Here is a 14430-nt window from a genome sequence, read left to right on the forward strand (position 1 = left end):
GTTCTATCCTGACTGGGTAGACGTGGACTGAATCCGTAATTCTTCCGAGTTGTAAAACAACTTTGTGGGGCCCCTAGACAACTTTGCGACTGTTGTCACAAGCGTGCAACTTCACTATTACTTGTTCTTCATAATTTGCGCTGTCAAATTAAACAACCCGTTAGTTGTCACCTGTTTCCTATCGTCAAGTACATCAGAAAGTTAGCACATGTAACTCGCGTAGACGTGACAACCGGCATTCATTACACACATCTGTAATGTTGTGGCAATAGGAAGCTTCGATCGGTAGTTATTAAGGCGCTAGTGCAAAATCATCCTTATTGATGAATTACAAAGTGGTATCTATTACCGGAAAGTCACTCATTCATGTAGCTTACTCGGCTGTGTTGTTTCAATAAACATGCTTGTTCATTTGAGACCATAAAGCCTCTATTTTATTGTGTTTAATTTCGTTGGTGTCTCCGGGATCAAGAGGAGAAAATAATACAAACATGCAAAGTTGCGTTTCTCACCACAGTAGAAGTCACTATAGAGACGTTTTGGTCTCATATATACTCATATGTGTAGGTATTTGGCATGGGGTTTTGAACTCAGCTAATGAACCTAGAACAAAGTATTTTACGTTTTTTTTATTTCACTATAACTTAACTTTGTATGAGATTAGGAATATTTATTAATTGCTTGTCCCTGACAGGAATTACAGCGTCATCGTCAGAGGGTCAGTAGAGTATAAACTGACTGGTATACAAGCGGTGACACTCTGACACTAGCAGTGACAGCTGTGAGGGCGACGCCGCGCCGACGCGGGCGGCCGGTTATCAATTTGCATAGTCCAGATAACAACAGTGTACACAATAACTCACACATTACCTTCTGTTTGCTCTATCAATACAGATAATCAATTATATTATTGATATATACATAATACTCAGTTAACAACTTAGTGGACCACCGGGCAACGCATTACGCTACGCAATATAAGCGGCTTGAATTAATTGAAATGTAACATGAATTGAATACGTTAAGACAATAAAATTTAATTACACGGGCTCTTGAATAAATACAATGTTTCATGCAAATAACTTTATATGGAGGTACTTTAATTCATTAACGTAATTACCTAATCTAGGCGCAATCTCACTCCGAGCTATCATTATACAACTTTATGCCAGTATGAATGTCCTTTTTAACGAATCCATTTAATCAAATGTAGGTAGGCGCTTAATTGCAGTAATGAGATTTCACAAGTGGCTCGCTCATTTGCTGAGTTTTTTGTTTTAAAATTCAAAGGCAATGCTTACACGGGCCCGACGACCCCTCGGCTAGTATTCAATGTAAAAAAGCTGTATGTATGTGGATTTAATGAATCCTTACTGTATTTCTTTGCACTTGCCGTCGTGTGTTAGCGTTGCTTCAAAAGGTGCGTATCGCCCTGTGCTTCATTTAGTGGATTGTTTTGAGTTCACCGCAAAACGAAACGTAACTGCTTCTTTTGTTAATAAACTGTTTCGGAAAACAGTCTAATTTGACGTTTTTCCATTTCACTTGGGACGCGTAACGCGATTCGTAGACGAAAATAGCTTGCCATTTCTGAAACAATTTTTCGCTCTAAAATAAAACTATTTCAAAGTTGTTTCAATAGAAAAATATTTGCGCCCGGTATGCTAAACTCCATTTAAATTGTGCCACAAGTTTGTTTACGCTCGGGTACTTATAAGCGTTTGAATTAAATCCTTTATGTGTTTGTCTCTCTTTGAGTGTATCGATCGGAACTTCAACGGAAAGTACGCTAGAGCGACGTATATGACATATTATTCGAATCATTGATTGATAGCGTCCCATTTCCCGAACGATTTTGTGTCGAGCTACCATTTCTAGAAAATCGTTTCGCGTCTCATCTAATAGCTTTTAATAAAAGTATAGAGGGTAATACGACTAATAAAAAATACGTCTCTTAGTACGCTACAAGCGTAGCCCGACTTAGCCGGAGCTTCTTTGCTTATCAAACTGTTTTTTAAGTTTAGTTATGCGCTGGGGAGTTTTCGTATAAGGAAGACGACACTATCACGAACTTACATCAAGTCAAGTGCCATTGTTTGACGCAAGGAAACGATTTCCAAACATAATTTACTGAGCGAAATTGCTTGTCTTTAATCTTAAGCTCCGCTAAGTTGTTTCACTTGTTTCTATCTAGTTACGTACCTACATTGTCTCGCTCCTTAATTCCAGCTTTGTTCGCGATAATCAGCCTAGGTATTCTAGACAGCGCACCTAACATTTGTAAAGGGTTCACTGTTTATGAAATAATCTCTTTATAAACACGTGCCAGAAGGTTTTTTCGAGACAAACTTAATGTTATCAACCAAAATAAAATGCTTAAGGCTGCGCAGCCTAGACAGCTTTTGAAATACGCATAACAAAGCGAGCACGTACTTCACGTAGGTAACTAAGTTTCATTGTTGTTCGTCTCCAAAACATCCCCTGTCGTATCTTACATTGTCAGTGAAAGCCTATTTCAAGTGAGCAAAATAGCGAAGGCTATTTAAACTATGACGACAAATTTTGCATTTCTTGTTTAAAACTTAAATTTAGCAATTGACCTGTCGAGTTCTCAAACATAGTTACAAGCCATCGTTCCAAAAAAATATTTACACAACCTTATTGTCGGTGTCTTAAGCCCTACGAGGGACAAACTGAAAGTGTTTAGAATAGAAAAAGCTGAAGTAATTAGGACGTTACTCTTTATTTTAATGCGTGCTTTATCTCTTTCTGACCACGCGTATAAATTTTCATTAGGATAGGATTACCCTGAAGCGCACACAGCTCATTCCTCCAATGCCTTTTTTGTATGGCGATTTTAGGTCCTCGGAGGTTTTGTATGAAATTCATGAGGTACCCATCGGGATTCAAGCTTTTTTGACACAAAATAATTTAAGCAAGATTTTTTTAACAGTGGCATATGAATACTGAGGGTTATCAAAAACTACTGATATACAATTTTTTGCCAGTATTTTTCATTAACCGCACAACTGTGCGATGTAAACTTTTGACGTCACTCTTGAATGACATGCTTCTCTATGATCATCCGTTGAATAACTACAAAAGCGATTAAATGTGTAATTTAAAAAATAAACAGACGTACAAGAACTAGGCTTCATTATGAAACTATAACTGAAGCCTACTGTAACTCTGTTGTTGGCTGAGCCCACAATGAAAATCGTTATAAATAGTAATACGAAAAAATTCTTAGGTCGAAATTGGAATAACGCTCGACGTACAATTTCCAAATTGCCATCAATCCTGAAACACAGATAACGACCAAATTGCATATAAGCCTTTTCTAAGAACTTTCAGAGTTGCCTACGTATTTAGACGGTTCAAGAACTTGCATGCAATTTCGTAATTAGCAATGTATCGAATATTGCATGCAAGTTCTTGAACGGCGTGTAAATATATTTTTGGACCGTAGGCTTGTAAAGATGTTTGCGACTGGACAGCATTTGTGTTTGTGCAGATGGTGGGTAACGTGGTGGTCTTCGTGTGCGTCAATATAGTGGGCGCTCTGATGCATTCGCTCATGGAGACTGCGCAGCGGCGCGCCTTCCTCGACACACGAAACTGCATCGCGGCGCGGCTCGACATGGAGGATGAGAACGAGAAACTGGTAAGAAATACTAACATGTTGCCTGAAACAGTGATGTGCGTTCCTTAACACTAAGAATATCGCGGCGCGGCTTGGCAAGGAGGGTGACGAGAAACAACAACAACACTTACACGACATGGTGGTGTCGAGCTGATGAACTTGCTCGCGGAGACACGACAGCGGCACGACCAATACAGTAACATGCTAATCTAATCCACAGATATAAAACTCTAAACCACTTTCGGAAACAGGATGTTAGGCAGTTTGATAGCACTATTGTCATGTTCTATAACACTATTAGGCGATGCTTAATGCGACAGGATGCACGATATCCAAATGTTATAACAATAGCATCGAAAGAGTAACTTAATCAATTGAGATTTATCGACACATCAATAGCAAATAAAGATTTTATTGCACACTGAATTTAGACATCACTACTAGCCAGTGTTCGATAAATCTAAGGATCCATTACACGTTCATTCCCTCATTTAACATACAAATTACATCTCCGATCGTGCCGCGGATACTAAATAACGGTTACATTAACTGATCTACTTTTATGGATAGCCGGTGCATTTCAATCTGATTGCTATGTCTCCATCATCTAAAAGGGGACACTTCTTTAGCAAGGCTTTAAAATGTGCTATAATCATTAGCATCTATATCATGATCATGAGATTTTCTAATGTAAATCTAGTGTTTATATACTAAAGCATTTGTATATCCATTTGGTTGGAAAACGAATACCTAGGTCACTGATTTTCAATTGGAAGGACGTATTTAATAGCGGGGCCGAACTCTGGCTCGTACCTACTCGGGAGTTCTTCGGGCCTCGCGATTTTGATATTTTACTAAAACTCTACTACGGCGGAGGAACACTGTGAAAAACCCGACTAATTCCTATGCCTATGCCAAATCTTGGAATTACGTTAGAATAGCAAAATAAGCGCGTTTAATCTTAAATAGAGACGGTTTTTAATTAGCCGCGCTTATGGAATTTACCCGTAGTCCCATCTGGTAACTCGGCAAATATCTTGTAGACCAGGGCTTTCTTAGACCGAAACACGTAGCGAAATTTACATATGAAGAGACTCTTGTAAGTTACGTTCGTGTATTCTGTGATTACCTGGTTTCTTAATGTGGTGTGCCTACAATTTGTCGCGCAAGGCTAGACGTAGCTATCTTAATGTTTAGGTATCGCCTTAGTGGTTTATGAAACGACAGATAAAATAGCCAAATTGCAGTCTAATCGTCGAGCTGAGACGGTTTTTAATTGGTTTATGGAATCTAGGGAGATTTGGCGCCACGCCAAATCCCTTGTAGCTTCCTCAGAGCACGTTGAGATTACTAATGAAGAGACCGTTGTAGTCGCGTTCGTGTTTCAAATTTTCAATAAGTGTTGCAACACCTGCATTAATTTCTGCATAACTGTCTAAAAAGCACAAACAACCAAAGTGCAAATATCCGTTTGTAAAAAAAACCGTTATAACTAACGGATGTTTTAACGGGTCTAACGTAAATTATTTTATATTATAAAGGTTAATTCCAACCTCTCGACCCTGGTTTCACTGGTCCTATGTTAAGTTTAGCGCGACCATACCAGCCTTAAGAGGTAAACAAACTAAAATAAAAATAAACTTCTAATAAACTAAATTTCCTAAACCCTTAGGAGGATTAACCTCCGTCTTAAAAACAAGACGGAAAAACATTGTTAATACGTGTAATAAATACCAAACAAAAATTATTGACAACCAGCCAACGCGATGAATGTTTGACGACCCACTACATCAATCAAAACGTTTTGAGCGTTTCGAATCGTAGCACACGATATTTGTAGGGCCATTGAGATTCAAAGTTTGACATTTACAACTCACAATGGCAACGTTGTAGGCCGCCGTCGCTTTGTTTTAGCTCTTTGCGTATAACACGGATTTACTGGCTCGATCAATCTTGATACTTGGAAAAAGTTGTGGTCCCTTATTATACGAAACTTTTCCTTTTAACGCTGTTGCTCTATTTGTTTCTGTAGTTTACTAAGTAATACCTACTACTATGTAGTGCTTTCTAACCAAGTACCTCATAATGAATCTTATTCTTGGGTATATCGGTCCCACAAGAAAACATTACGACGGAAATCCAACATATTTGTAGCACTACGAGGAGTCGTTACATTCTTATTTATACTTCCAGTTTCTGAATACTCATAAATCCATCATTCAGCAATTACATTTGTAATAATTATTTAAAGAATAACCCTCTTATTCATAAATGCGCTACAAGTCTCAATTAGCTAATAATCGTTTGTCTTTATATGCCATTTTGACTTATGTATTTGTAAGAAAGGGATAAAACATAATTTAACTTAATCAGGCCCGTAAAGTTTTATGAATAAGGGGGTTAGAGTTCCAAATAAACAAAGTATTTACCTACTTATACCGACAAATAGCCCAGCGTAATAGCACTATTAAGTATTTACCAATCACAAATATTTTGGTTAGGATCTACTAGACATTTCTGTTTCGCATTGATTTATTTCGTTTCACTAGCAAACAATATTTATGGAATTTTACTAGCGTTACACTTCTTTAGTAATAACATTTTGGAATAATACCTAACTTCATATTACATGAAAAAGTAGTTTAGCAGGTACATTATGAAGTTACGAAGCTAATTGTGAGTCCACACTACACCAAGCAAACTAATGCAACGTCACGATTTACAATTGCAACAAATATTAAGCCATTATTTTGTCACCAGGAACGATTACTGCTGTCAGTGCTGCCACAACACGTCGCCATGGAAATGAAGAACGACATCATATCGCCGGTGGAGGGCCAGTTCCACAAGATCTACATACAAAAGCACGAGCAAGTCAGGTTAGTATTGTTACTAACACAGCCAGCCAAGCGAATGACACCTTTATTACGTTTTATTAAGCCTTTTTTTGCTTTGTAAGATAATTTGACTACAATATACACGTGGGCGTAATTATAACAAATAACCTACCTATTCCAATGTAAATTATGTGAGTTGCTCTTTAAAGAAATGTTTATAAATTATTAGAAGACAGTGAGTGATATGAAAATTAGAGTACTTTGACTGAAGTTACAATCAAAATCCTCGTGGGCGCAAATGTGTACTAATAAATTATTTGTATCATTCAGATCTTATATTTTAATGGCAACTATGTATTATCTACTTACGATTTGCTTGCCAAATTTACATACTCACTGCATATACTTACGTAGTTGCTCCACGGAAGTCAATAACATTTTCGACACCAGCGTTATTGTTTGACAATGGCGAATTTAACGAGTTTTCAAGTACAGTATTATTTAATGTGGACTGCACGTGATAGCTGCCTATCCGCAACATTTGATATGGAAACTGAGTCTAAAGCTTTAAAAAATACATGCCAGTTATTTTCCATAACTAATACAATACGTATAACTTGATATTAATAGTACCGGTATAACGTACCTAAACTCAATACCTCTATATTTAGCTTCGAAGCTTACCTGAAATAGGTAATCCGCATAGGCTCGAATCAAATTCTAGAAACCGCTTTCGATAACAATGTAAACAGTGCGAATACCCAATAATTCTAGCTATTCACTAGGTACAGTAGGTGCCGCGTTCTAGTAACAGAGGATATTGCATTTACGCATCAAGGAAAGCAAACAGGCGAAACGTAAACTTTGATGCGTTTTTGCACGAGCCATCAACTCTACAGCTAAACATTGTAATCGATTGTAAGGAGTACGAGAAACTGAGTCACGATTTCGAGAATTTATGGAACTAAAGAGAATTCTGGAAAACAAAGCACGTATTGAGTTTTACTTTGTTTGGATCCTGAACGGACGACGGGCAGTTATTTGCGCAGACGGTTGCTTGGCAAGGGTTTGACAGATATTGGACGAAGCAACTGCACAGAATTTCCATATATGTAGTATGAATGCACTGAGCTAATAGGTACTGATATTGTAGCGACAGAGCTTTGGGTAATAAAAGCACTATTATAATTATACAGCGCGAGCAAACTATTTGGATTAAGTATAGGTACGAGTAGAATGGATAGGGTTTTAACTAAATCCTGGTACAACTAGGAAGGTTTACCACATCGAAACTTCAAATCTTATAATTTAACCCTTCCATCCTAATGTAGTAAAATTAAACTGTAAATTACATTTACAATCTAATTATAATGTCATAACTTGACATTTCATCTACTTTAAAGGAGTCTATACCTAAGTCTAAATATAGTCTCAGAAATCGATGCTGAGGTTCCATTAATTTGCTCAGTGTTACCTATAATTTTAGACAATCCCAATCGCAAATAGACTCTCACTCTCATGTGTCTATCGTTATACAACCTATTTGGGAATACGGTGAACTTGGCGATCTAATTACGTTATATCACATGTATTTACATCTTTCCAATTATAGTAATCGGTTGTAGGGCTTGAGGCAATTACGTCCGACTACAATTCGTCTACGCCGGCGTCAGTAGTACCTACGTGTCGTACAGCACCTACTTTGCAATTTATTGGCAGTAGAGTATCTTGAACGCTGCAGTTTTGGCCGCCGTCCAAATTGAACTGGGAACGGTCCCCTTCAATTGAATAGACACTAGACTTATGGTGTAAAAGGACCGGATTTCTAAGCGTCATACGAGAGCTTGCTTCAAACATAACATAATTTGTAGTAATTTCAATTGTGGAAATTCAATTTTGTATTTCGAACTAATTAAACTTTGGGACTGGGATATTTGCTCTCCTACAACCCAGCTCAATTCCCACATACCTAGGTGAAAAAAACTAGTAGGTACGAAAATTCTTGGTCCATATTATTTTTTTAGCCGAGCGTCTGGTCGAACTCGGGTGTCTTTACGATGCAACCGGGTATTCCGGGTAAGCGCTAAGATAAGGACAACATTTACATCCCATTTACAACTTATGCCTTTACAACATTTTACTTTCCTTATAATATCGGATTACACACATCGGTGCGAATGTGGCGACTTTATTAAAGTTAATAAGGATTCAGAATTAATATACAGGTCTGACAGTTTTGGTTCGTTAGCAATGAAAGCTTATGCTTGTTCCTACCAGTTTTGCAAGCCGCCGCACCCACGCAAGTCTTAAAAATATGATGCTTACCTGCCCGTTAATATTGTTGACCACCCAAGTAACACAAAAGTAGCTGAATATTGTTTGAATAATAGAGCATGCCGTACTGTATGCGGAATAAGGTAGCTGTATAACGTCTGTATAAGCGCTTATACAGACGTTATACAGAAGGTTTGGGCGCAAAGTGGGCTAGCCCACGCCGCTTATTACTGAATAACAGTAATGTAATAGCTGTATAAGTGTGTGCCCACACATTGAATCGCTGAATAACACTTGTATAGAGGCTGTCAAAGGCTTCTATACCGCTTTTAAACCAAAGTTATCCAGCTTTGTACACAATGCATCAGTTATTCACACGTTATGAAGCGTTTGGTTCCAACGTGCACTTTTACAGAAAATATAATCAGATATTTGTGTTAAATCAATGATTTGTCTTACATTTAAATTTGTGAACTCGTGTCAAAGTGTAGTTTCTGAAGTGAATACTCACAAAATAAGGAGGACATCACCCATATATTTATTTGATGTTTACTTAACTTCAATTTCATTGCGCATGCGACTTTACTGTTAATATATATATACATTTTATTTAAAATTTTAAAGCGCCGCGTAAATAATGCACTGTTTAAAAAGTAAATATAGAAAATTTACTACTCCACTTTTAAATTTGTAATTTTTTTGCGGTGTTTAGATGTTTTAGTGATAGAAATTGTACTTTAACAAGTTATGCTACGATAAAACTAGTTTTATAAATGAATAAAAATGGGATTTTCAGTTCATTTTCAATTCCTATATAATTGTAAAGGTTAGAATATGAGCAACCGTAATGGCGTCCGACTGTGCTGAATATAAGCTGCTGCCACAGCTATTTTGTGCTAAATTTCTGTATAAGCATTCACATTATTCGCGTTACTAAGCTACATGTTAGATAATAATGGTTTTAGAACAACAAGTTTTGAATAACATCAGTATAATAGTAATTGTTTTCTCAATCTTAAAGCCTATTAGGGTTCTGTACACAAATAGTAAAAACCACATAGATCCTCACTAGTTTGATGAGAAACATTATAGGTATGTAACACGGGCAATATTCAATCCTACTTCCTACTAATATTATAATTAAAATTAAGTTATATGATAAATCTGGGGGCACGGCAGATTACACAGTTATTTTTTCCGTTATCAGTTCCGACAAATATGTAGTAGGTAAAGGTATACGCAAAGATGTACGAAGTGAGTACGAAGATGTGTATAGTATGAGTATGGTGTGGTTACGAGTATGGTATGAATATGAATATGGTATAGGTGCGAAGGTGCGGGTATATTAGTAGCGGGCATCACGGGTATGAGTACAAGTATAGTTTGGTATGGGCAGTATTGTTTAGGTATGAGTACGAGTATAGTGTGGGATGGGTATGAGTAGACCCACTTGAAACCTAAAAATAGTCTGTTCAAAATCGATTGATCGATTGTGGAGAATCGATTTCGCTATATTTTAATGGGGGTGATTATTTAATTTTTCTCATACCCAGTCCAGTCTACAAGTTTTTAATGCAACAATATCAAGTGTAAAATAACCAATCGAAGAGAATTGTTAAGAAAACTAAACCTCGATTTTTTAAATAATGGTTGGATTAAAGAATAAATACGCAAGATGCGTTCAAAATAAAATAAAAACACGCTCAAGCTCAAAGCAATCAGGCTCAAGTAGCACTGTTGACCGTGTATAAAGCTACGGAACCCTCTCCACCGCGCACTTGTTGATACTAAGCAGTAGTTTGAATAGCGCTTCTCATTGCGTTCATTTTGCAGCTTTTAGCAAGAAAAGATAGTATATGTGTACTAAAATCGCTATAACTTAAGTATAAGTGTTGTTTTAGTATTTATTATTCAGACGTTATGTCTATAAAAGCCATAACTAACCCATATATGCAGCTGCTGAATAACAAATAATATGTGGATTTCATTACAGCTTCCAGTAATACCGTCCACCTTTATTCAAAAACTAGCATTAACACAGAAACTGCAACCGCTTTTATACAGTTGAAAGTCTAATATATAATATCTCACAACACAAAATATATACAGCTAATTGCTGCTAATGCTGCTATTATGCAGCTTTTAGTAACCACAAATGCTTTAAGCTGAATAATGTCTGACTAACTGTGTAAGAAATAAGTATTATTCAGCTTTGATATGCAAAACCGATACTATGCAAAATTTATTCAGCATTTATTGGTATATAGGCCCCACAAGGCCCACATATTTTCTTATTCCGAATTTAGTAATTTCCACCGCTTATACACAAAATTTATGCAATCTTAATTTGAATAAGATGATTTACTCTATTATCCTGCTTGTGTGTTACTTTACTTGGGCATATTTACGTTTCAGATAAGTACAGTGAAACTTGGTTAAGTGGGACCTGGATAAGTGAGAAACCTCGATAGCTGGGACTCATGGTGCGGTCCCGGCACTTTGGCGCTGAATTACCTCTGTTAGTGAGAAAAAACAGACCTCTATAACTGAGATTAGTTGTTTCGATTTTATAGTCAAATTTACCTCTATTACTGAGACAGAGAGTGTATTTTACCTCTTTTACTGAGACTATATTTGAAAGATTACATTTGCTTCATTGTTTTTTAGAATGTTATAGGAATTGCCCTCTGGACTTTATTGAAGATCTTGGACTTTAGTCTAACCGAAAATTCCGCTTTCGGTTAATTGCGTCTAAACGACTTCAAGTTTTATTTAGTTGAGTAAGTAGTTAAAACTATCGAAACGAAAGCTAAGATATTGATAAGTAACACGAATAAGCAAAAAATAATTTTCGTTTAATTAAGTTTTAAGACGCAATGTAGTCCGTATCAAATTGTATTGAACAAAATCTATCCTTTGTAGAATCATTCAAAATAAATTCGAATAAAAATTTAAACAGACTTAAAAAATATTTAGGGACAAGGATTATTGTACCTTATTTATTTTTAAAGATAATACATAGTTTCCAAAATACCTTATTAATCACCTCTATAACTGAAATATCCTCTATTCTCACCCTCTAATAATGGGACCCTCAGTAAATGAGACAGAATTTTATTTGTACCTGGCTAACTGAGAGCCTGGGTAAGTGGAATACCTCTTTAAGTGAGACAAATTTGCTCGTCCCTTGAAGTCTCACTTATCCAGGTTTCACTGTAATTGGATTGTTTTGTAAATATTTAAATTAAAACCAATAATTTTTGTTACAATTTATTTCGTGTTTTTATTCCTACAATTTAAAAAATGGCAAATTGAACGAATGATAAGTCATTGGCATAACAGGTACTTACTAAATGTATCAAGATACGATTTTTAACTTAAAATTGGCACTAAAAGCGTCATGTAGGTAAATACTTAGTTACTTTATGTTACCTCTACACAATGTGTTGTTATGTGCTTATAGGTACATATCCTCTCATATGGCGGCTTAAATTAATGTTATTTCTTGTGATTTCGTGCCGATAGCAAGGGAATGGCGCCAAAAGCCATCAGCCCAACATTGAGGTTACCAGCCGTTTCCAGAACTAATTGTGCAGCATTATCGGCGGCAGCCACCGTAAGCGATGCGCTAGTTAAGATTACCCTTATCGGCCACTAATTACTTGTCTCTTGATAAACACCACTCGTCTGTTCTTTCATGGAAATATGATGGTTCTGTTTAATGCATATTTTCCATGCATATCGATTCACCAAAGCTGACTTGATTGAAATGAACAGGAAACGGATGATATGTTTGGGTCACACTCGTAAAAAAGTCCCTTCCGTTTCCTAAAGATTACCACACTGGTAAACTGAATTTCATGTTGTGACTCCATTTCATCATCAGAGATAAGGGATTGTGGCTTATATTGTTGTTCAGGCCTCCTACCAACTGAGTTTAGGTCCGCATCGATATTGTGGGGCATTTGTTTCACCAATGTCTCTCCATCATCGAGTGCGTGACAAAAACAAAAAACATTTACAGAGACTTACGCACGTGTTATAAACTCAAATATAAAGTACCTGTTACTTTTCGATAAATTTTCGCTATTCCAGCTTTGGCACTGTACTCGAAGGGTGAATTTAACCTTGACATTAGCATTACCGGGAGATAATAAAAACCGCGATAAACACAACGTGTTAACGTCTGTAAATAGAACAAAAACTATGTATACACAATATGCCCGTTTATTTGTTCCGGGTACCGGCTGAAGCAATGTTAACGAACCTTGGGTGAGTTTGGCAAGCGACAGCGACAAGCGTCTATCATAATACATTAGGTACATAGCATTCGTGATTTCCATCTAGCAGCCGGCCCATATGTTCCGAGGTGACGGACGTTGTTAAAAATACAGAAATGCTAATATTATTGCTATGACTATGAGAATAGTTTTATTTTCTTTTTGTGCTCGGTTTTTACACTTTTTATCTAAATGACGAAGTGCCTGCCTGCCTAATGCTTTTTCATTGAAGTCATGTTTTTTTATAGGAAGGTTTAAATCTTTAGCATCACATAAATACGAGACGCCGTTAGATACATTTGAGTTGCCAATGTTCTTGGCTTTCAAATCAAATGTAGGTAGGTATTTTAACTTCTTTGTAGGTTTAATTGAATTATGTTTCGTTCCCAATAGTGGTCACAAACGTAATTAATCCATAGAGCAACAGATTTTCACATACATATTTATAATTCTTTCCATTGTGGCGGAACTGGATAAAAGTTAGTCCAGAATATGTGACACTTTGCGGATAAATCAAATATGTTTATAGGGATCATTGACCCTCGTCGCCGCCCGACTTTCTGTCTTCCAAACATCCGATAAACGTCGAATTATCGTTCATAAATAGACCATTGACAGACTATTAGGTACATTTGTTACACTTGACTTGTGTATCATAACACAGACACAATTTGAAATAAATGTCACTGTTTGTCTTCGCTGTTGTTTCGCTCGCCCATTACTTACTTTAATGGGTATTGATCTTGGAACGGCGTGATTTTATTTTATATGTTTCCTTTTGAAGCTCTGATAAAATGTTTCAGATTATGTTACCTACAGGTTGACTGCAACAAAGTTTGTTAAAATGTGCTTGTATGAATGGTTCGATAGTCTCAAATGGGAGTACACCTACTAAGAGCATATTTATCTAACGAATATTCAATCAATTAGTAAATCGTGCTTGGTGTAACCCTCTCTTTAATCTTACATTAAGTTAATTATTTACAAGTACAAGTAACCTCATATGCTGGTTGGATGCGAAATATCTGCTAAAATATGATCCGGCATTTATTTTACTTCATTAATTCTACTTCATGGATAATTGTACCTATACCGCTTGCGTGCTGTTTATACTAGAAATCATGTAAAAAAGTATGCACATTGTTAGTTAGATCCACTCTTCTCGTAAAAATGTTAGTACAGTCATTATATCCAAAAAACCGACCCTACCCGTGAATAATTAGTTCTTGGATTTTTTTTTCGTAGGTCCCTCGGGGGGGTCACTGGGAGTGTAAATTCAAAAAGTAGGCTTTATCAGGCTCCTGCGTATATTTGAAAAATGATTTTATCCAAAAAAACGGGTTTTCTTCAATAACTCGGCTATTTTTGATTTTACAGTAAAACCGTAAGGACAAAA

The 14430-nt window shown here is 36.5% G+C and overlaps 1 protein-coding gene across 5 annotated transcripts in view; it reads left to right on the forward strand.

Annotated features, from left to right (window-relative positions):
- The window catches only part of LOC134793111 (Ca(2+)/calmodulin-responsive adenylate cyclase-like), a 163956-nt gene that overhangs the window by 52230 nt on the left and 97296 nt on the right, over positions 1 to 14430 (forward strand). For all 5 annotated transcript variants that reach the window (XM_063764636.1, XM_063764638.1, XM_063764640.1 and 2 more), the window contains exons 4-5: positions 3515 to 3664; positions 6404 to 6522. In XM_063764636.1, coding sequence (XP_063620706.1) covers positions 3515 to 3664; positions 6404 to 6522 — 269 coding nt within the window. The remainder of the gene's footprint in view (positions 1 to 3514; positions 3665 to 6403; positions 6523 to 14430) is intronic.

Source organism: Cydia splendana, chromosome 8, assembly GCF_910591565.1.
Source record: "Cydia splendana chromosome 8, ilCydSple1.2, whole genome shotgun sequence".
Lineage (NCBI taxonomy): Eukaryota > Metazoa > Arthropoda > Insecta > Lepidoptera > Tortricidae > Cydia > Cydia splendana.